The following is a 23,424-nucleotide window of genomic DNA, read 5'->3' as shown; positions in this document are numbered from 1 at the left end:
TGAGTCTTCTCTCATGCTGATCTGGCTGATCTCCGTCAAGGCCATCTCATTACATTTAATCGCACCATTTAATAGCCTGCTTGTAAATCAAGAACTCTCCTCTGCGTCGTATCTTCGAATTGCCGAGGACCTTCGTGAGCTTGACGTCGCTGATCGCCAATAATACAATGTTCCCCGCTTTCACACCTTCATGATGTGTCTTCTAACATGCTCAGGTGGTACATTCAAGCCCAACCTATTTTTATGCAACAAACGTGTCACGGGCCACGATATTGCAAAAACAGCGTGGCCCGGAGTTTCTTATAGAAAACACTTCGACGTCATCACCGATCTGTGTTATAGGATCCGACCCTTGCAATTCGTTTATCAACCTTATCTATCATCGCAGACGGCAGAAACATTTCACATTGCGGCCCCCGATTCCCGAAGGTTATCCAGAGGTCGTCAGTAGACATGCAACCATCACCATCCATCATTGTCGGGATCAAACTTGGAAGCCTCTCAGGTATTTAAATACCGTCTTCAGCAAATAGAATCAATACCCACGCAGTGCTATGTCTCTCCCTTCATCTGACCAGGAGAAACATCAGCTATCTATCACAGAAAAGACTGATCTTCACCATGAGCAACAATTCGGCTTGGATCCAGTAGATATCGCTGCTCATGCACCGTCACTGCGTGGTCGTAAACTAACGGCTGCAGTGGCTTTTGTAGCAGGAACCGGGTTCACACTCTTTGGGTGCGTTGAGAAGTAGCTATTAATCGAAAAAATTCGACATCCTTCGATTTAGATATGACCAAGGTGTCATGTCGTCACTGCTTACGGGTAATCAGGTAACATCGTGTTCTATCAAGCCTCGCATGCAAATATACATATCTCATTTCACTAGTTTGAGGCTTCCTTCCCTGAAGTAGTAGTGGAGGCCAGCCACCCCAATCACGCCACTCTTCAGAGCTTCACAATTGCCATTTACGTATGTTATCATCTTTTTACATCATATTTTGTGCTCATATGGCACCGTGCAGGAAGTAGGCTGTCTCTTTGGTGCCCTATCCAATCTTTGGGTGGGAGATAAGCTCGGTCGCCGAAGAACGATTGCTGTAGGAGGCAGTATAATGATAATCGGTAGCCGAACTATCTGTGGCCCCGTTAAGAGCACCGGCTGAATTCCTCGCAGGGGCAATTCTGCAAACTTCTGCATTTTCTTTTGCACAATTGATTGCTGCGCGTATCTTCACAGGCTACGGAAATGGTCTGATTGTCAGTGACGTATCTACTCGTGTCCAAAGTTCCGCTGAAACCAAGTTGTAGACATCGACGGTTCCAACATATCATGCGGAGCTTTCCCCTTCCGCAAAGAGGGGTCGAATGTACGTTGTTGTCAATAGCTGTACAATCAAAGACACATCATTTTTCTAGGATCATGATGGAGGGGACTCTGATCGTAGTTGGAGTGACCGTTGCGTGAGTGTGCTTTCCATCGGTCTTTTCAAAATTGACGACCGGCTTACAGCTATGTATGCGATCGTTATTTTATTGGTTCATTTTTTCTGACAGTGTTCTTTAGTTGGTTGATTTAGCGCTGTATGTTTCTGTTTCATCCCCAGTTAAGCTTGATCTAGCCAATGATAACGACCGATCAGATTCTTTGTCAATTGGTCGTCCGCTCAGTGGAGAGTTCCGATAGCTCTGCAGTTGGTGTTTGAAATCATTATGGTGGCATGCATCGGATTCGTGAGTTTTTCTTTCTTGCCAAATGTACATACTAGTACTGACAGGTTCGGTTTCGTACACTACACAAGCTCCCCGAGTCACCGAGGTGGTGAGTTCTCGTTGTTCTTCATACTTTTCGTGAAATTGATCAGAAGCCCAGGTTGGTGAAGCGTGGTCGCAATGCAGAAGCGATGGCCGTTATATCGGCGATGGAAGACAAACCTCCATCTGATCCCGAAGTTCAGCGCACTTACTATGGTATTCGTGAAGCTGTTGCCGTTGAAACGTCTAGTCAAGGTTCACTACGACAACTCACTACCGGTGGTCGGAGCCAGAATCTCAGGCGAACGCTCATTGCTGTAGTATTGATGATGATGCAGCAGCTGACCGGCATCAATCTCGTTACCTTGTGGGTATTTCAGTCCCCTGATGCCGACGTGCTGTAATCTAAAAATGCACCGTCAACAGTTATGCTGTATGTCATGCGGCCGCATTGTCTGCTGCGATGATACTGACATCACGCAGACTATTGTATTCCAGCGTCTTGGTCTCTCCGACGTCAACGCACGGATTACCTCTGCTGCCAACGGCGCAGAATATGTTATTGCTTCCATTGTTGCTTATTATGCGATAGACTATGTTGGCAGGCGCCAACTCATGCTGTTTGGAGCCATCGGCCAATGCATTGTGATGCTTCTCTTGGCTATCTTAGGTTATATCAACAACACACCAGCGCAGATCGTGAGCGTGGTCTTATTATTCGGCTTTAACACGTTCTTTGCTTTTGGGTGGCTTGGAGCGGCCTGGTTATACGTGAGTACAGCAACGGCGGTTTTGATCTTGTGATCTTTTTTCGCTGATCTGATCTTTTCTTTGCTAACTTCCAGTGCGCCGAGGTTGCTGGGCTCAGAACTCGCGCAGCAACAAACGCGCTAAGCACGGGTTTGCCAATCTCGTACGCCAAGACATGGAGACAAATTTACTTACCTATTTTTCCCAGCGTCAAACTGGACTTTCAACTTCGTTGTCGTGATGGTCGTTGGCCCAGCTTTCAACAATATCTCCTGGAGAACATACATCGTCTTCGCAGCCTTTAACGCAGTCATTGTTCCAGTTGTTTACTTTTTCTTCCCCGAGACTGGCGGTCGGTCTTTAGAAGGTTAGCTTTAGATTGTCTTCTGGTCCAGTTCCTGGCTAATTTTATCCTGGAAGACCTCGATGTTGTGTTTGCGTTGGCGCACAATACTGGTGAAGACCCTGTCAAGGTTTCGCTTCGGAAAGATGTCCCGCTTGCTGGATCACGCGAGGCGGACGAAATTCTTGGTGTTAGCACAGGCGTTTAATATCACCCTGAGAAAAAGCCTCCGATGCTATTCTTCAACGGGCGAAGTCAGAACACCGGTGTAGATGCGACGATCGCTACATTGAGGCCTAATAGCGAGTTGCTTACGATTCAATCATATGAATGGAATGTGAGCGCCCATCACTTGCGGAATGCATAGAGATCTGTAAGGTTACGGCATGGTGGCGAATTAAATGAACAAGGCTAGCCTGAGGGAGTGTTGAGTACTTTTATTTCTTGTGTATATATTTCATAGCTATCAATACAAGAATTCTTCGTCAGGACTGAACCAAGTGGTCAGCTTGAAGAAGTAGCCATGACCGACGTTGTACAACTTGTAGGTCTTTTTGAGTAGTGGGTTGGTGATGGGCACGTGACCTGTGACAGGAACTTCGAGGAAACGGTCTATCGACTCTACCACTTTCTTCTCGAATGCCTAACCAAGGCGCAGCAATGAGCACCCTCCGAGTCAAACTGGGAACCCACACAAATCAACTAAAGCATCTGCTCAGCGCCCAGAAAAGCATCAATCAAGTTCTCTCAAGTTCATCACTCGCACGCAGCGCCTTGTTATTTGTTTTCGGCGACGTCAGCCCCCGGAAAGCCAGAAGACCAGGACTCAAGGAGGCCCGTGATTAGTCAAGCTAGCCATTCACTCCTGCATTCGCCTCCAGCTTGCGTTAACCGTCCTCGGGCAAGCCTGTACCATTATTAGGCACTACACTGACTCGCACATTAGTATCATATATGCCACAGAATCACCATACTGTACGTATTGTCTGTTATAGGGCTACGTCCCAGCGGACAATAAACGAGATTTCAGTATGGTTTTCTTGTGTTGAAGTTGAACCCGAAAAAATCACAACTGACAATGCGTTCATGTTCACCCTTGCAATGCAGATTAGTAACCTTTAGTAACACAAGTCGCAGGCGAGTTGATTTTGTTCAGCGTGTATCCCAAGTATGACCCACCCACACGCCTTGTTATAGTTGTGTAAGGCGGGTGGTCACGAGTCTATGCCATGACTCCCAAACTTGGTATTTTCAGGTGGCCTTCGAGCTCGACTCAGACACCAACTTGATATTACAACATGTAAGTTTCAGCGCCATGAGTTGGCCAGTCAGTCTAACCTCCCACGCTTAAGTACCAAACCTGCTGTTATTCTGACTACACATTTCATCCTTGCCTGTCGCCTGTATCGAATAACTTTTTCTTTTAGACCCTGATCTCTGAAGGATGCAATCTACTTTGCGCTCAGTACGCGATCTGACTAAGTGTTTCATCACTGACATCTCCAGACCTCTCATTTGCACTACAACACTTTCCCCACACTACTACGCCACTACGCCGCAACCTCCTCCGTCACGGCGGTCATCAATCACAACAGTACTGATCCCACAGGATACCGTTCAAGTAGCAGCTTCCGACGGTCTCGACATATCCTGAGCACGTTGTTCCACATGCCGCCCAAGTGCATGACAAGGTAGTATCTGAGCCAGGCATGGCTTGCGCACCAAAAGGGCTGACGGCTGTTAATGCCAGGAGAATGGTTGTCAAGAGGTTCATCTAGACCACCAATGTCAACATTTGGATCTACAAGTTGATAGCTTGACTCTTACCGTCACAGAGTGCGAGTTGATAACTAGTGTCAAGCCAAAGCGCGGGTTTGTTGTTCGTTCTGCAGTTCGTCAGTTCTGCATTCACGCACTTTATAGCTGCTGCTCGTCAAAATATTCATCCTTGAGTTCAAACCCAGCATTACGCCAGCCCATCGCGAGCGTGCAGAATCTAAGAAATCCCCTGAGGCCCGCGAATCAATCATTCAGTCGACCCTACATTTAGCGCCGATGGCCGCATGAGCACCAATCGAGAATGATCCGAAGCCTATATACCTGCTGGCATAATTGGTTGTCCCTATCGGAGAGAAAAATTACAGTCTCGAGCTCCTTCAAAATGTCTGTATCGATATCGGTGAGCTATTTCGTACTATGCCTCAAGTTCACTCATGCTGTGGTGCCAGGTCAATGTTGCATTTCGGCAACAAATGGCTCATTCACATGCATGTCCGATAGAAACATGACTGCGGTAATGTCAGGTACGAGAGGGTAGGAGAACTCCATCACTCGCGGAAATTGACCATAACCACTGGTGAGACACTGGACAGGATCAGACATACAAAAGCTCGCGTAATAATTCTGGCTCAATAAAGATTCTACCTCACCATATACTATTATGCATAATGGAGATGGGATCTACCCTGATGGCATGGTAGACGCTGTTTTGTTATGTTGCGCAGTTCCTCATTACAGCAGGGCCAAACTGCACCGGCAGGAACCTTGTTCAACAAGTTCAGGTTTTTGTGAGAGCCAAACGTAGTAAAAATATATTGGCTCATAATTAAGTCGATATGCTAAGCATTTGTACAAGTATTACAGATTGGCCCGCGAGGATTAGTGTTGTGCACCGACCCATCTGCCTATTTTTGGCATCGTAGAGGATTCCTCTAAGTAGACACCAAATGCAGGTGGTGAATATGGTCTATCGATGTGTCAGAACGGTCATCAGTGGCTCCGGTGTGTCATTACCTGTCATTACCCGAGTTGAGGAGTGCCTTGAATATTACTGTCGGTGTTCCCCAGTTATATGAGTGGATGGACACTCAGTCCGAAAGGGTCTGTGTGCAAATTAATTTTGCCATCCTCCAGCATTGATTGTCATGTGCGCGTGTCGCTGGCACGGCTGATCTCAGATCTTTCAGTCCTTTGACTCCACATACCACGAGAGTGCGCTCCACGAGGTTCCACGCCGACGTCACGGACTCCGGAGGGGCCAAGCGAAGGTGAAACCGAGTTCATGCTCAGCCACACCCCAAACCACACCTTGTGGGTGTGCAGGGTTTATGAGGACGTTGATGATCCTGCAGGGTAAGGACTTGCGGTATGGTCATGAAGCGCGAGGACAGTACCTTAGATATGGGAAAGGAGTGCCTGTGCAGTAAATAAACAGTCGAGAGATTGTGAAAGATCCACAGATTCAGAGGAAGCCCCTGCTTCCATGCTTGTTGGTTACCTCTTTAGAAGTTACTGCAGCAGATACAAAACAATCCTAGATTGATCACTAGAGCACCTGCGACTGCGGCAACGAGCCAACGATGGCTGCTGCAAGTGGTACTGATGATGAACCGTCTCCTCCAGTTCCAACGATGTCGACAATAAATTCCAAGTCACCATCTTAGATGGCTGCTTGTAATGTGTGCGCCATTAATACTTCAGTCACAGTGTGCCATATGTTGAAGCACGAGCGACAAGCGTCCTTAGCCTAGTACAGCGTCGCTCATTACCTACAATGACCTGTGGTAAGTTCGCGGTCAGCGGTCCTCATCTAACAAACGTATTTATTGGATTAGACAAACGTTGGTCCTGTCTCGGGGAGGGTCCGCGTTCATCAATGTTAAAGTCTCCCCAGCGCTAGCCAGACCTGCGGAAGGAAGTCTCTTCCTTTCTTCCTTCAATGTTAGGAACGGCCCTACGGTCGGACGGTGCCGATCCTCCGGCAAGGTCCGACGGCACCCGCCCGGGATTGACAAAATGATACCGCCTTCAAATTATGAACCCCTTCTTTGCAACCTTTCGAGCATGCTCCATGAAACAGTTCAACGACGAACGTCACGGACCGGTTGATATCTTACCAGCGTCGAGATTGCTGTCTCAGTCTGCGGCACCGGGGGTCTCTTGCCGACATGTTGTAAGAGTGAACTTGGTCTCCGTGCATCATGAGATCTGGGGCAAACATTGAGCAAGTCATCTGCTGTGAGCCATCAGTCCCAGTGAGAATTGGCTGTGCCCGGATAGGGCCGAATATGTTGAGATGAGAATTACCATTTTAGTACTATGTCGAGTTATGCTTCTTTCGGTTGAAATCGATACTCGTCAATTTTAACACATTGTAACTGCACCAACGACGCATAGCGCACTGCGCATCACAACATTTCGCGTCACTCGCGGTATCGATCGCAACGTGTAACGTCTCGTATCACGTCACTCGCAGTAACCTCAGACGGAGCATACCATGTAACCCTTGCATCCCATTGTCTCTTTCATTCGTTGTCGCACAATCACGATACCGTCTCTTGCACCGTCTCTTGCACCGTCTTGCACCGTCGCACTTTTGCACCCATCACTCGCTCCATGTTGTTGTACCCTTTGTGTCCTGTTCTCGCATCGCATCTTGCTCACATTCCCCATAGAATTATTGTACTGTACAAATTGTTATCGCATGTATTGCCCTAAATCTGCACAATAAAATTGCCTCACTCGCTCTCGTTTATCGGAAGCTTCCAGCGGAGTTTAGATCTCACGACATCTGGCTTGTAGTATGTGCGTATTGCTCTGACTCTTACTTATATCATGTACTCTTCTGCTAGTGGAGGCACCATGGATCAATGGGACAACGGACGAGTTTAATGCCTTCTACGGGACATTGACATCAGATCAGCTTGGAGTAAGTCACCTATACTCCGAGTCTTGTATACGCTAACTAACTCTTATTTGCTCGATTTTTAGAAATACAACGAGGAAGCCAAGAATTTGGTATATTGTGTTTACTCGGTTGTCTATGGTACTAATCAATGTTTTTGCAGGTGTCCAACGACGCGTGGAATAAGAATGTCAACGAGGGCCAAATCTACTAGCCTTTCACTCCATTCTGCTACCAGCGTCTGCCACACCTTCGTTGCTGTGTTATCCGCTTCCTATTTTCGATCCCGCTGCCTGGTCTCGACATGTTTTCGATCTGCTCTGCCGTCTGCGTCCTTTCTACTTGGCTCTCGATGTTTGCGATCCGCTCTGCTGTTTACATCCTTTCTGCTCGGCTCTCGACGTGTTCTCAAGGTATACTCCACCTGTTTCGCACCAGTTTCCAGCTGCTTTCGTATACCGATTGTATTCTGCATAATACCTAGCATTCAATCAAAGCATATTTGACACTATTTAAGCACATTCTGGGAGGACAGCGCAAGTGTGCGTGGATATGCCTACTCAAACAATATGAGCATATTGGCTACTTTTTGAGCACATTCTGGGAGGACAGCACGATTGTGCGTGGATATGCCTAGATATGCGCAGTGTAAAAAGAAGCACAAGAGAGCACACGAGGCACTGCCCCGTCTTATAGAAAATATGCTGTGAGTCCGGATATCGGGCGAGATGCGCAAGTATGTGCTCTGTCTCTCAAACGCGCATCTCGACATATTCGGCCCTATCCGGGCACAGCCAATTCTCACTGGGCATCAGTGCTTCTGTGTCTACTCTCATGCTGACGTAACTGACCACTGTCAAATCCTTCTCATCGTTCAACCACATCACTATAGCATGCGTGGAAATTGAAGACCTATCGTCTGCCTCGTATCTCTGATTTGCCGAGGACCTCACAAGCCTGACTTCGCTGGTCGCTCTCAACAATATTATCTTATTTCACACCTTCATGATGTTTATCTTCCAGTGTTGTATTCAAGTTCAATTCACCAGCCTATTTTTATGCAAGAAACGTGTCACGAGCCACGATATTCATCGGGGCTGGGAGCTTCTTATAGAAAACGCTTCTGTCCCTTAGGACGTCATCACTGCTCTGCGTGATAGAATCCGACACTTACAATTCGACATTAGACCTTATCTCCCATCATGAGCGGCAGAAACATTTCACATTTCGGCCTCCCGTACGCAGCTGCATCCTGATCCCCGAAGTTCATCATGAGATCGTCAGCAGACATTGTGACGGGCTCCCATGATCACCTAATGTCAGGATCAAAGCTGGAAGCCAGCCAAGTGTTTAAATATCGTTCTCCGAAGCAAGAATCTATACCCACCCAGCACCATGTCTATTCCTTCATTGAAACATCAATCATCTATCGCAGAAAAGACTGATCTTGACCATGAGCAGATACAGCCACAATTCGACTTGGATCCAGCAGATATCGCTGCTCATGCGCCGTCGCTGCGCGGTCGCAAGCTAACGGCTGCGGTGGCGTTTGTAGCAGGAACTGGGTTCACGCTTTTTGGGTGCGTTGAAAGGTAACTAACAATCAATCAAATTCTTAGCGTTTTTCTATTCAGGTATGACCAAGGTGTCATGTCGTCACTGATTACGGGCAATCAGGTAACGTCATGTTCCATCGAGCTTTGCATGCGAATGTCCATATCTCATTCTACCAGTTTGAAGCTTCCTTTCCAGAAGTCATAGTGGAGGCCAGTCACCCCAATCACGCCACTCTTCAGAGCTTCACAATTGCCATTTACGTATGTTGTTACCTTTATGTACGTCATCTTTTGTGCTCATATGGCACCGTGCAGGAAGTAGGCTGTCTCTTCGGTGCCCTGTCCAATCTTTGGGTGGGAGATAAGCTCGGTCGCCGTAGAACAATTGTTTTAGGAGGCAGCATAATGATGATCGGTAGGCGAATTATATCCTGTTAAGAGTACCGGCTAATTTCCTCACAGGGGCAATTCTGCAAACTACTGCGTTTTCTTTCGCACAGTTGATTTTTTCTCGTATCTTGACAGGCTACGGAAATGGTCTGATTGTCAGTGACGTGTCTACTCGTGTCCAAAGTTCCACTGAAACCAAGTTGTAGACATCGACGGTTCCAACATATCATGCGGAGCTTTCCCCTTCCGCAAAGAGGGGTCGAATGTACGTTGTTGGCAATACACAATATAATTTGAAAAAAAACTTACAATTCTTCTAGGATCATGATGGAGGGATCTCTCATCGTGGTTGGAGTAACTATTGCGTGAGTGTCGTACTGCATCGAGTTTTTGTTTGCTAAATTGATTGCCGTCCTGCAGCTATGTATGCGAATCCTTATTATCATTTGTTCTTTTTTGCTGACGAGGCTCTTTAGTGGATCGATTTAGCACTGTACGTTTCAGTATTATACCTTGGTTGAGCTTGATCTGACCAATGACAACGATCAAATCAGATTTTTCGTAAATTGGTCGTCTGCTCAGTGGAGAGTTCCGATAGCTCTGCAATTGGTGTTTGAGATCATTATGGTGACATGTATTGGATTTGTGAGTTTTATTCTTGCCAAGATGCGCCCACTAGTACTAACAGATTCGGTTTGGTACACTACGCAAGCTCCCCGAGTCACCGAGGTGGTGAGTTCTTGTCATTCTCGCTTATTTTTGTGGAGCTGATCAGAATATTAGGTTAGTAAAGCATGGTCGCAATGCAGAAGCGATGGCTGTTATATCCGCAATGGAAGACAAACCTCCATCTGATCCAGAAGTCCGGCGCACTTACTACGGTATTCGTGAAGCTGTTGCCGCTGAAACATCCAGTCAAGGCTCACTACGTGAACTCACTACCGGTGGTCGCAGCCAGAACTTGAGACGAACAGTCATTGCGGTGGTCTGTCAGATGATGCAGCAGCTGACCGGCATCAACCTCGTTACCTAGTGGGTATTTCAGTCTCCTGATGTGACCTGTTGTAATCTAAAAATGCACCGTCAACAGTTATGCTGTATGTCATGCGGCCCGTGGTCTGCTGCGATGATACTGATGTCACGCAGACTATTTTATTCCAGCGTCTTGGTCTTTCCGACGTCAACGCTAGAATTACCGCTGCTGCCAACGGCACAGAATATTTCCTTGCTTCTTTTATTGCTTATTATGCGATAGACTATGTTGGCAGGCGCCAACTCATGCTGATTGGAACTATCGGTCAATGTATCGTGATGCTGCTCTTAGCTATCTTAGGATATATCAACAATGGACCAGCGCAGATTGTGAGCGTAGTCCTGCTATTCGGCTTCAATACGTTTTTTGCTATTGGGTGGCTTGGAATGGCCTGGTTATACGTGAGTACAGCAACGGCGGTTTTGATCTTGTGATCTTTTTCGCTGATCTGATCTTTTCTTTGCTGATTTCCAGTGCGCTGAGCTTGCCGGGCTCAGAACTCGTGCTCCAACAAATGCACTAAGCACGGGTTTGTCAATCTCGTACGCCAAGACATGGAGACAAATTTACTCACCTGTTTTTTTCCTAGCGTCAAACTGGACTTTCAACTTTGTTGTCGTGATGGTCGTTGGCCCGTCTTTCAATAACATCTCCTGGAGAACCTACATTGTTTTCGCAGCCTTGAACGCGGCTATTGTTCCAGTTGTTTACTTTTTCTTCCCCGAAACTGGCGGCCGGTCTTTAGAAGGTAAGTCTTACACTATCTTCTATCTAGGATCATGGCTAATTTTATCTTGGAAGACCTCGACGTTGTGTTTGCGCTGGCGTACAATACTGGTGAAGATCCTGTCAAGGTTTCGCTTCGGAAAGACGTCCCGCTTGCTGGATCACGGGAGGCGAATGAGATTCTCGGTGTTAGCACAGGCGTTCAATATCACCATGCGGATAAGCCTTCGACGTCATTCTCGTCATCGAGTGAAGCCAGGACACCTGTCTAGATGCGGTGGTCACTGCGTTGTGGCCTAATGAAGGTTGGGTGTGTGTGTGTATCAGTAACTTGTGGAATGTATAGAGAAGTGTATGTATGTATAAAGTACGGGCTAGGATGGAGAGGCGATTCAAGTATAAGTAGTTTCTTGTGTATGTATTTTTTTGCTCAGCGCTCAGCGCAAGTTGAGTCAATGGACACGTGACCTAACACCATGTCTCAAGCTCTACTGTGGGAAATTTCAACTTTCTAGTAACTCTGTCAATGTCATCACGACTGATCCATGGTCTGTCAGTAGGACATTGATAATAATTCCTGCGAACGCCAGCCTTGCCAGGCTTCACCGGTGCACCCGTCAAGCTGTATGAGATTCAACGAATCGAGGCTGACATTCACACTGGCCCATACCAATACCTTTCTTGAACTTCATCAGCCTCAAGAGTCGAAGGTCGCCTCCTTTGCCCCCATTTCACATTGTTCGAAGTCGTGATCGACCTTTTGCGAGTCACAGATGATTCCCTTGCTTGCACCCTCGCTCTTTTGCATTTGCATTTTCGCTATCTTCGCAAATGCGGACGTCGCGCCGTTGATAAACCAAAGTCATATATGTCCAGCAAGGCAAGAATATCCCTTTTGTTGCAATTGATATCTCTCATTACAGAATGGAGTAAAGCCCAACGTTGACTGTGTTGATGAGAAAAAAAACCTTTCTCCAATTCACACCCGAGTCTCTCTTTTGGGCATCAATTCCTCTATCCAACACGAGGACTGTTCGACTGGCTTTCTCTCCTTCCTGGCCTCCTGTTCAATCGGACGTCCTTCCGTTCTTCAAACTTGTGCGCAAGAACCTTCGATGTCCTATCCCCACCACTCTATCCTTATCTCGTCCCAACCTCTCCTTCATGATACGTCCACACTTGTGCATCTGGCAGAGCTCCACGTGCATTCATTCCACGTCAGACGCTCTAAGTATAACCAAGGAATACCCCTGTGTCCAAGCTCGGCAGCGTTGTGTGTTTGAGACTAACACCGCTGATCTTCGGTTCAACTTTCGTCATTCGTTTGTCACCGCTCTTTCTACTGGATGTCAGACGTGTCTTCGGTCTGTCATCCTTTTTCTCTTTCCGCTGAACGTCACTCCGACCCTCGGCATTTCGACCATCTACCAGATTGCAGATGCACCTTCTATTTCCCGTCCTATCTCCCTGTCTTATTTATAGTCGCCCTCTACAAGCATTGACATTCACCGTCGCCACTTCTTCCCCATATACCCCTCCACCGTTGGTTTATTTTTTTATTTTTATTTATTTATAGCCCCTTGTCATTCTTTCAGTCCGTTTGTCGACATTATTTCCCGATACTATCTTTCATATTATTTCTTATCTCGGCAATTTAACATCTTCTCTTCTTAGCTTCGACGCCTCCCTGCACCGCTCCTGCATTTTGCCCCTAACACGGGAAGCACCTCCACTCCATCGAGTAATGCGGCTCGATCACAGCGCTATAACCCAGTTTATTCTTGGATTCTCACGTCTTCTCCCCAATCCTTGGCCTCATACATGGTCGCCAGGCCTGGAATAACATGCAACATGATTCGCTCGCCCTGGAAGTAACTATGACCCAAGCCCGAAGGCTGCAAGTTCATTTCTTCAATCGTTGAAGTAACGGACATGTGACCTAACATCACATCGCGTCCACCGTCCACCGTCTCTGCTAATATGCACGAACGCCGTTGAGCGTGAACGCTAGGGAAGAACGAATTCTCAAGATGTATGCTTAACCTTATCCTCATCGACTAACCTGCACACTACAGTAGCGACGTTGGTCAACCTTACCAGAGCAAACATATAGAAGATCATTGCAAGAACGCTCAATAAATTATTATACTTGGAACCATGAATTGGAGTCGACACTGACATCTCCATCATTCTGGATACGTCGTGCGCGTTCTGTGAATTTAAGGTCAGTCGAGTATGTTAATGACTCGGATATAATGAGGACCCCGCGGCGAGGTTACTAGCGCCCTGTCAGGTTACCTCTAATGGTGGGCACCTCGAAATGTAGAATCTACAAATCGTTTTTTTGAATGGACGTTAGCCAGACATGCACGCAAGGGACACCAAGAAAACTGATGTTAGATCCGGACAAGCAATAAAACACTTAATCAGAAATGATGTGGTATCAAAGCAGAGTCGAGTAGAGACTGAGTAGTAAGTAGTGAGAAACACTTGGTAAAGTAACATTACGAGGCTGAACGGTAGAGACAACACGAGTGGGTCACAGAAACACGTGACAGAGCGTGTCATTTATGCACCTGGCCTTCCCAATAAGTAAGCCTTATTAAGCTTGGTGATTACGTGTCTCACCAAGTTTACTAAGGCTTGGATGTTGTAGTTCCCCAACACCAGTGTTAAATCACGCCCCAAATACCCATTTTACCTTACAGCTCTTCTCTCTACCCCGCCCAAAAGAGTAAGCCCTGTTCGGCTATACATCCCGCCCTCTCCTAGCGGCCGGCACTTCCCGCAACCCCCGACTTATTCCAAACCTTGTGAAAGGGCGGGCGGCTTCCCACGCCCTTTCCTCCTTTCCTCCACACGCACAACGTTCCAGGGCGGTACAACGCACGATCGCCGACAACCCAAGTAACCGGACACCACCCCAGGCACTGCCCTACCCCCTCCAACGTGTTTGTTCTCTGTCAATACCACATCCTGCCGCCATATCTGCCTGCACGCTGTCCTCCTCGTCCCCGCTACACTCCAATCACACTATCCGCCATGCCCCGCGGAACGGGGGCTTCTAGGCTGAAAGGCCTCTCAAGGTCAATCATATCCCATCACTTCAGAGGGCGTCATCGCCAGACACGCGTGCTGACAGCCGGCAAGCAAGGTCAGCGTATCGAAGCAGCGGCAGCAAGCCGCCAGGCCCAGTTCCAAGGTATCTGGCATATTTCCTTCTTTCTATCACTATTATACTAATTTATTACACAGAGATGTCTGCCGAGGACCGTGAGATGGTTGAAACAATGATGGTGGACTATGGTATGGATCTCGACCCACTACCGTATACTGCGCCCCCAGGAGACGAAGGCTTGGACATGAGTCATGCAGGAGGTGAATACGAAGCGTTCGAGGGGCTCGCTCATGAAGTCGCTGGGATCAGTGGATGGTATGTGTCATTTTTTCGTTGCCCACAGTTTCTCGTTTACACTTGGGTTCTAGCCGCTATGTAGACCCTCGTACTCGCTCCGACCGTATTGAAAATGAGACTGATCACTGGAACGTTCAAATGGACCTACTCGTGGAGGCGTATTTAGACTACCGCTGCCGTGACTCAAGAGGCGGTGTGCCACACAACGGAATGCCTCCATCACCTTCGGATCATGATGGTCAACGTGTTTCGCTGAGCGAAATTGAGCTCATCGACATCTTTGGTACGTATCACCCTTGTTATTTGTCATCGCTGATGTATTTGCGCAGGGCGAAGGCGCTCGTCCCTTCAATCACAGCCCCACCACCACTATCCTAATGAAGCTTTGATCTACCATGGCTATCTTGGGTGCACACCGTTGTATCCCACTGTCGCTATTTCTCTGCGCACTCTAGCTGCATACCGCCAGACACACCGAGTATGTCCTACATTCAGTTTTCAAGCGCAGTGCAAAGCACTGTGCTTTCTTCATGATGTAGGCTTGTCGCTCATCTATTATGTCAACTTATGATGAGATTTTGACAGATCCCTTACCGACCTTACCTCACTACCCAATTATCGGCTGCTTTCGACATCTATCTACAAATTCTTCAGCGCATCGATCAACGTCTTCGCACAGCTCTGAAACGCGACACGCCTAATTGGCGTCTTCTAAATGCATGTCCAGCATGCTTTTACAAGCTGGAGGACGAGCCCGACCTTCCTTTTGACTGGCTTGTAACAATGGACGGCAACAACAGTTTGAAGAGGTGGGACTCCACGATATACGGGACAAATGCGCGACTCGACTCTCGTAAGGTCCAGTCAGATATTTGGATTGATCCGGACACTGTCGACAAATTCAACGGCGAAGTCAGAGGGCATGCGGTGAGTATTGAGTAATTGTACCCGAATTTTCTCACTATATTGTATAGGCTATGTCTAATCGAGGCGATGATGCCTTAATCGATGATACGACAGCGGAAACTAACCCTGCTCCATTCAGCTGTGCAGATCGATGGAAAAATGCGGGCCCAGAAATGCGGAAGAAAATGTTTTCTGTCTTTGACGAATCGGGCATCTTCATTGCGGCATGCCGCCATCGTTTGGTGCTTTTAGGCTGCGACATGATCCGAAGTGGTGAATTGTAAGTTTGTCGCTAATCAATTGAATTTCATTTACTACTAATGTATTAGGGCGAAATATCCGCTTGCTATGATTGACAAGCTTCTTGCTGTCTATGGCAAGGGCGGCGCTTGTGCTTATGATATCGGGTGCGCATTTACGAAGACACTAAGTAATAGTTCTTTAGGGTCGCGTGCACACCAGCTTGGATTTCGTCTTATGGTCGGGGCCTTTCATGGGCACGCTCACAATCGGAAATGCCAACTCGACTGGCATCCACTCTACATTTCTGGAACCGGACACAGCGAAGGAGAGGGGTGCGAGCACATATTTTCAGCATCGAACGCACTCGCTCGTGGCACCCGGCATGCAAGCACGTTTCATCGGCATCAGACAATCAATCAACATTTTACGTTTTGGAATGACGATAAATACGCCGCTCTCAGTAAGTTTTTCTCTGTGTCTCAATCATAATGCTAATACACATTAGGCAATTTTCTCTGGAACCACTATCGCGAGGCTTTGAAATCAGTTCAGACACTCACCGTCGAACTGTCTGCCATCAAAGCTGAGCTGGATATTACTGATGACGATTTCCCTCGGTACATACTTCAAGAACGCGCTTATCTGGATGGTTTGAAACAGCCGCCTACGAGAGACCAAAATTGCATCCGATACGTTGAGGCACTCGATGAATTAGCCGAACGAAAGTTAGTCGTCCATTTTGTCTGCTATGTAATTGTTTTGTTGCCAACATCAACCAACTCAGGACTGATTGGGATTCCGCGCGTGAATTAGCCAACAATGCTCTTACGGAAATTGCAACCGGCAGCTTGGAGCGGATCAATGAAGCCCTAGCCCAAGCTCGGATTCGCGTTGATTCGTCTTACGCCAAGTTACAGCATGCTGAAATGCTAGTGGTGCACATTGAACTCCAACTCGCTGTAGAGGGACGGTGGGAGATAGGCGGTGATGAATACAACCGATTCAAGATGGAAGCTTGTCTTGGCAAGTACCGCACCGCACTCGATGATTTGGAGCGGCTCGTAGTGATGCGATTGTTTCGAGCTTTCTAAATTGTCATTGTCGGGGACAGGTGAGTTGCTTATTGAGATTCAGTTTCTCTCTAATATTTTTTCTAGGGTACAAGTTACGTCAACAGATCGGCAAGGCTTTGCAACGGCGTTCGGAAGCCATTCGAAATGCGATCAATCGTTATAATATTCAAGCTATAGCCCTAAATCCCCCGCGTCCGAAGATTTCATGGAAAGATATCGCTGACTATAGCTTTCTGGGCGAGTTCGATCTTTTACGACACTCACGCACCGATATTCGCAGCGAGGATTGGGCCAAACCAGCCCATCGAGAAGCAACTACAAAATACTTCAAGCTTTGTCGAGCACATGAAGAGATCACGCGACTTAATGTCGAAATTCAGTCGCTTACGCACCGCTATTCATGCTGAACAAGTCCAAACAACTGCCGTGATAGAGGATCTCCATCTTTCGGACCCGAAACTTGCTGAGGAGTTGCAGCGCCAATGGTGTTCGCGTGCCGCCATCAACGCTGTCCATTTGCATCGCTTAGATCGCATTGAATGCCTCACTGGATTCTCGGGTGTCAGGGGTGTTGGCGTCCGTGTCCAACTTAATTCGACAACACCTGATATCCCCCCCGCCCAGAATCTGTCAACGACCCTCAATGCCCACATGGAGTCAGGCAAGCTTATTCCCCCCCGCCCCCCAAATTTTCATGCTTATTTATTTTCATCTCGCTGCAGATGACATTAGCGCAATTATTAGTTCTGACTACACTGACATTGAAGCTATTGATCGCGAGGAGCACGGCATAATCACAGAGGATATGGCTGACTTTTTACATTCTATCGTTGACTAACGCGCGCATGTTGTCTTTTCGACATGTACTTATTATACATGTAGTTGAATACATCTCAATGACTATTGACAGTTCTGCCTCACAGCCTACTTCAACAACTCTCATCCCCGCACAGTATGAGTGTCATGAACCAGTACCCCACCACTGCATATTTCAACGACTCTCATCACCACACAGCGAGTGTCCATGCCCGCCACTGCATACTTCATCTCATTGCCGCACAGTACGAGTGTCATGAACCATGCCCGCCACTGCATGCTTCAACGACTCTCACAGTATGAGTGTCATGAACCATACCTGCCGCAGCATACTTCAACGACTCTCATTGCCGCACAGTACGAGTGTCATGAACCTGCCGCTGCATGCTTCAACGACTCTCACAGTACGAGTGTCATGAACCAATAGGTTAAATGAAATGTACCAATACACAGTAGTACGAGTTTCATGAACTGATACCTGCCACTCCATACTTCAATGACTCTTCACAATACGAGTGCATGACACTCGTATTGTGAAGAGTCATTGAAACCAATACCCACCACTGCATACTTCAACGACTCTTGACATCCATCCCCGTTGCATAGCCGACTGTAATGACTCTCATCGGCGCACAGTACAAGTGTCATGAACTAATAAGTACATGCTGTAGTGGCCACAGTGAACTGCTGGTATGATTTGCTGCAATCAAGTATACTCCTGTAATTGAATCTACTACTAAGCAATGTTCGTACCAAGTCCTAAATTGGCAGTGTGTGTTGCACCGTACATAGAACACATTGTCATTTCATGTACCCTCAAACAACCCATCGCCTCAATGGTACAAGCTCATTTAGCCTTGTTTTTGGAGACGGACTATTCTGCCAACGTGTTCACATTTCTGTTTGCCAACCAAGGTAGAGTCCACATAAATTGACTTTGTGCAGTGTTAAAGTTGTTCACTGCGCGTTATCTAATCCTTTAGTACTAGCCCATTTATGTTCCAAATTCATTACATCCGCTACTAGTACAACTACGCTCATGTCTCCAACAACCATGCAGTCCGATACTGGAACACAGAGTCCACACCGGTTCACAATGTCTGGTCTCGCTGCGCTACATTGCTCCACTTTTGCTCAAGGTTTCAGTAACAATGAGCGTCAGGCTGCCGCCAGAGCATTACTTAGGCATGACGTCCAGATAGACGGCACTCATTATCAAACCAAGACATTTGCTGGCCTTCATCCCTCATACATAGCATTCCAACCCATCCAACAGCACGAGTCAGAGAGAACTCTCTCTCAGAAAGAACTATGCGAGGCAGCACTGCAAGACGTGTTCGATGCGGTGAGTGAACTTGTTTTTTTCATGGCTCAATCTCATATTCTTTAGATCACCATGCAGGACCGTCTTGACGGCGGTATCTCTCTACTTATTCGATGCGCAGGATCTGACGCAATCTCACCGGAGAAAATTGCTTTGGACCTCTACATTACACCCCGAGAGCTGCATGAAGCGCCTCAGCAGATTGGAGGAGACGTCGCTGTATTAGTTCAAGCGTTTGCTCAAGAATTCGCAGTCCCCCATCTCCAGCATTTCACTAAGCGTTGTGCCATCGAAAGATCCAGCCACCGAAGTATTGTAAGTTCAATTGATTTTTTCCCATTTTCAACACCACTAACATACCCTCGAAGTTCCCGCTGCTCACGTTAACACTGAGGGTCCACAATACCTCCCTGGACCTGTCGTTCCTACTGGGGCTCGTATTCTCTGCTCCGCGCAGGCACCCAAATCCTTCTTGAAGAACTTGCAAAATTCATCCCCTGCTGTTGCAGGCTCAAAGCAGCCGAATTCGGCAGCGATTCGTGAGGGAGCCGAATGGGCAGCGAAAGTTGCCACCAAAGTGAACCCATTAACTCCACGTTCGCAAATTCGTCAACGCCGGCCAGCGGATGTCTTCAATGCCAATAGCGACCCTGGCCCGATTTTTCGGGGACAGCCATTGACAGAACTCTATCGTGATGTTCACAAATTTGAACCCCCATTGATTAGTATCGGACCCAATACTGACACTGCCCTCGACCAGTTCAAACTGGGAGACGACACATTACCTAAGCTACGTCTGTTGGTTTCAACAGTGCGTAGCAGTCGGTGGGAGTCAGTCTTTAGGTCCCAGAAATGGGATTTGACCTATGAGGCAAGCTTCGGTTTATCAAGGGCGCTTCTCGCAGACCTTCGAGGAATGCCACTCAACCATGAGATTGTCGAGGTTAGTGGTATATTTATAGGTGGCGCATATTTGCATGCTAATCGATCACTAGCGTAAATCGTCTGTGCTCTCCGTCATTCTAAAGTGGCTTGCTATTTGGTCTTTTTATGTGCGCTTTACCTCTTTGGATTGTTGATACTATTGTAGATAACGTTGGACTTCTTAGTTTGCAACACTGTGTCAATTTACTGTGGGATCTATATCGTGGATCAGAGAGACAATTAATGGTCTCCGTGTTTGGTAAATATTCAGACTCGCGTGCTACTTGGGCTGACTTGGTTTTCGCTTCCCCTCCTGCAGACAATGGTGTCCCAATCTTTCTATACTAGCAAGAATGACTCGAGGCGTGTTCGAACACAACACCCTCGCATCCGTCCAAAAGTCACCATGAGCAAAGAGGCACGCGCCACGCTTACTGCTGGACGACGTGCCAAATCTCGTCAGTTTAAGGTTGCTCTTGACGAGGCTTGGAACCAGCTCGACGACGCAACGAAGACCATTGCATCAGCCCACCACAAGAGCATTCGCCGGGTACAAAATGATTTATATATTGGTCATGGAATACTACGCTCGAGGCGCACCAACCGAATATGTGGAACGCGTTCTGCTGGAAAAAAGGTCAAGACAGTGAGAATCGTAAGTCTGGTTTTTCCTCACACTTTGAACGCACTAATACTATGTCTTACAGGGAACCAGGGTCGAGACCACGCTCAAACAACTAGTTCGCGAGCATAAGGATGAGTATCTTGCACTCTCGAAGGAAGAACAAGAAGTCCTGCTGAAGGAGTATACCGACTGGACGAAGACGAAGACGACCGGCACACGGATCTCCACCAAGTCCAAGATTATCGATATCACACAGACCTTAAAGGCTGTGGAGAAATGAGGTACGTTTCCCCCTTGATTTTTATTTCACAGTTTGACTAATACTATTAATTAATACTAGCTCAATAGCCTGCGTTGTCGAACGGGTGCAGAAACTATCCTATACACGACCCGTGGGTCAACCGATCTTCCCCTCCGTGGTGTAACCTTCACGACCGAAGGTGTTGAGCACTTCATGCACTCTGTGATGAGTATTGACAATCAAGACTTGGTCAGTAAAATGGAGGGCTTCGCCATCCAAGGAATGAAAGGTATGAGCAGCTTTTTTTATTTTGTTTTGTCACGCTAATTTAATCTTCAACCAGGGGCCGCAAAAAATCACAAAGATCGCGTCTCTGATGTACGTTCAGCCATCCGCGAGATAATCAACAGTGGTCTTCGTAAGTTTTTCCCCTTCTCCGTGAAGTATTTGCTTAACACTAAACTATAGGGAAGATTACTGGGGAACCTCATGCCAACATGCAGTGGACTCACTATTTCCGCAACATCGTGCGACGTTATCAAGTTACAATAGTGGGATGGCCCGACAACATCCCATTTGTGAACCTTAGCAAAGTCTCTAGCGCTCTCCCAGAGCTTGAAAGACTTTTTCATTTGTGGGATACACGTATTACATTCTGGAAGACTTTAACGGATGAAGAATTCGCGAAGATCTGTCAGGAGCACAATGAGAAGCTCAAGAGTGGCGAGATCGAAGACATTCACCGACGGACTCGATCCGACAAAGGGACGAAGCGCAAGAGGCTGGCAGCTACCAATAGTAACGACAACACAGCTCAGCGCAAGAAATACAAAAGTGCTGAGACTATCGAGGACAGTGATTGAGGACAACAACGAGGACAACAGCGAGGACAACGGCGAGGGACAATGGTGGGGAGACAACTCCCCAACCCTCTCCTCATCAGCCGTCTAATGCTAACACTACTCCCAACCTCACCTTCGAGCCATCCGTCACCACTCCCAACTTCACCTTCGAGCCATCCATCACCACTCCCAACTTCACCTTCAAGCCATCTGACGCCGCTCCCAACTCCTCCACTCCCCACGCAGCTGGGAGTTCCCTTGACGCCAACACTCATTTTACCTTTCCTCCTTATGTGCCTGGCAGTCCCCTCGATGGCGACAATCATCCTAATGGCCTTACTCAACTTGGCGCCTTTGATTGTGATGCTGCGTTGGAAACATTAGATCGAATCTATGGCCCTGCGCCGTCATCATCAACTGATGTTGACAATCCTGTGTTTGACTTCACTAATATCAATATGTTCGGCTCGACATTTTAACTCACAGTATCTTTCTTCTTCAAAGCCTTTCAGGGCACCGTCTTTTTCTACCTGTTCAAGTCTATACTTTGATACCTGCATTTTGTAGATGATTTACTGTTCACGCTGTCATGCATGGTATGCAGTTCATACCATGACATGTGTGCTATACAAAAGATAAGGAAGGTATAATGAACTGTACTCTACCATATCACCAAGTGATTCTATCATTTTCCATTGATTCATCAGTCTGTTTTCTGAAGCCTCGTTTCTCGTGTTTCATTTCTCGTATCATACACGGGGATTTCTATGTATTTCTATTTTGTTCTGTGACCTTCCATTTCTTTCTATTTTTCTTGGCTTATTCATCAGACTTTCTCACTAGCTGACTGATCATGTTTGTAATCAGGTCATGTGACTGGGAAATAAGGTGATTTGTAAGGATTCAGCCTGACTCATCATGTTTTGTCATTGATTCGTCATGGTTTGTAAGACTTGCAACTGTATTTATAATCTTCTTAGTAACCAGGATGACTCAGCTCACCAAAAGGCTTGGTTTGTAAGCACAATCTTACCAATCCATGAGATGACTCATGCCTTTGACTGATCATGCTTTGTAAGATTTCACTGTATTTATAATCTTCTTAGTAAACAGGATGACTCAGCTCACCAAAAGGCTTGGTTTGTAAGCACAATCTTACCAATCCATGAGATGACTCATACCTTTGATTTATCATGCTTTGTAAGATAGCACTGTATTTATAATGTATTTAGTAAACAAGCTGACTCAGCACACCAAATGGTAGGGTTTGTAAGCACATTCTTACCAATCCATGTGATGAATCATGCTTAGTAATCTGGCCTCCAAAAAGGTATAAAAGGAGCCCATTTTACACCCTGTGAATATAGCTTCCCACTTTACACATAAGTGCAGGCCATTGGTGCCTTGAAGACATTGAAACTTCCCACTTTAAACCTATCCCACTATTTGAGAGTGAGATTAAGGCAAGACATAGTCAAAGTGCCGGTGAAGTACGAATTTAAGTTAAACTTCCACTCTAAACCTATCCCACTATTTGAGAGTGAGATTAAGGCAAGACATAGTGAGGGTGCAAGTATCATTTCAACAAAGTAACTGCTAGTTATACGATTAACTAGGTTGCTCGCTATTACTATTTTATTGAGCTAAGCTCCACGTATACTTAACGAATACCTCTCTCTTTTACGGTTAGAGAGACACGAAACAGGAGAACACGACAAAGTTGAAACAGACTTTCATAGGTTGAAACACGACCTACTAGGGTGAAACATACCTATCA

The 23,424-nt window shown here is 46.9% G+C and overlaps 4 protein-coding genes across 4 annotated transcripts; all 4 read left to right on the top strand.

Moving 5' to 3' along the window:
• Positions 1–264: 264 nt before the first annotated feature.
• Positions 265–3,159, top strand: DEU56DRAFT_556359 (general substrate transporter). The gene is made up of 17 exons (XM_041346792.1): positions 265–739; positions 792–834; positions 891–974; positions 1,027–1,126; positions 1,179–1,261; positions 1,313–1,371; positions 1,421–1,465; positions 1,515–1,518; positions 1,569–1,585; positions 1,645–1,735; positions 1,804–1,823; positions 1,875–2,123; positions 2,183–2,189; positions 2,240–2,527; positions 2,602–2,656; positions 2,715–2,873; positions 2,927–3,159. Exons 1-17 carry the CDS (start codon positions 555–557, stop codon positions 3,055–3,057), a joined length of 1,620 nt encoding a protein of 539 aa, XP_041204915.1. The 5' UTR covers positions 265–554; the 3' UTR covers positions 3,058–3,159.
• Positions 3,160–9,157: 5,998 nt separating this feature from the next.
• Positions 9,158–11,260, top strand: DEU56DRAFT_822918 (general substrate transporter; the record flags this gene model as incomplete). The annotated part of the gene is made up of 13 exons (XM_041354175.1): positions 9,158–9,210; positions 9,267–9,350; positions 9,405–9,504; positions 9,552–9,634; positions 9,686–9,744; positions 9,800–9,844; positions 10,034–10,124; positions 10,192–10,211; positions 10,263–10,511; positions 10,570–10,576; positions 10,626–10,913; positions 10,987–11,041; positions 11,102–11,260. Coding segments are annotated over exons 1-13 (1,267 nt in total), but the record flags the coding sequence as incomplete, so codon positions are not given.
• A 3,603-nt stretch (positions 11,261–14,863) lies between these two features.
• DEU56DRAFT_960621 (uncharacterized protein) lies at positions 14,864–17,282 on the top strand (the record flags this gene model as incomplete). Its single annotated transcript, XM_041359322.1, has 9 exons — positions 14,864–14,936; positions 15,037–15,188; positions 15,239–15,580; positions 15,628–15,839; positions 15,889–16,262; positions 16,308–16,527; positions 16,587–16,863; positions 16,886–16,913; positions 16,960–17,282. 9 exons carry the CDS (start codon positions 14,864–14,866, stop codon positions 17,280–17,282), a joined length of 2,001 nt encoding a protein of 666 aa, XP_041204913.1.
• A 1,505-nt stretch (positions 17,283–18,787) lies between these two features.
• Positions 18,788–22,126, top strand: DEU56DRAFT_758971 (uncharacterized protein; the record flags this gene model as incomplete). Its single annotated transcript, XM_041350277.1, has 11 exons — positions 18,788–19,036; positions 19,082–19,330; positions 19,473–19,958; positions 20,011–20,067; positions 20,259–20,594; positions 20,647–20,795; positions 20,830–20,845; positions 20,905–21,094; positions 21,149–21,223; positions 21,274–21,660; positions 21,690–22,126. The coding sequence occupies 11 exons, from the start codon at positions 18,788–18,790 to the stop codon at positions 22,124–22,126; spliced, it is 2,631 nt and encodes an 876-aa protein (XP_041204912.1).
• Positions 22,127–23,424: the final 1,298 nt, after the last annotated feature.

Source organism: Suillus clintonianus, assembly GCF_016758775.1.
Source record: "Suillus clintonianus strain FC179 chromosome Unknown DEU56scaffold_80, whole genome shotgun sequence".
Lineage (NCBI taxonomy): Eukaryota > Fungi > Basidiomycota > Agaricomycetes > Boletales > Suillaceae > Suillus > Suillus clintonianus.
The sequence above is the reverse complement of the archived record's forward strand: the minus strand, read 5'-3'. Positions and strand labels throughout refer to the sequence as shown.

Excerpts from the sequence above, each read along its gene's own strand:
- DEU56DRAFT_556359 (XM_041346792.1), top strand. The coding sequence starts at position 555 with ATGTCTCTCCCTTCATCTGACCAGGAGAAACATCAGCTATCTATCACA. Across the intron at positions 740-791 it reads ACCGGGTTCACACTCTTTGG|ATATGACCAAGGTGTCATGT; the intron begins GTGCGTTGAGAA and ends CCTTCGATTTAG. Across the intron at positions 2,657-2,714 it reads AACAAACGCGCTAAGCACGG|CGTCAAACTGGACTTTCAAC; the intron begins GTTTGCCAATCT and ends TATTTTTCCCAG.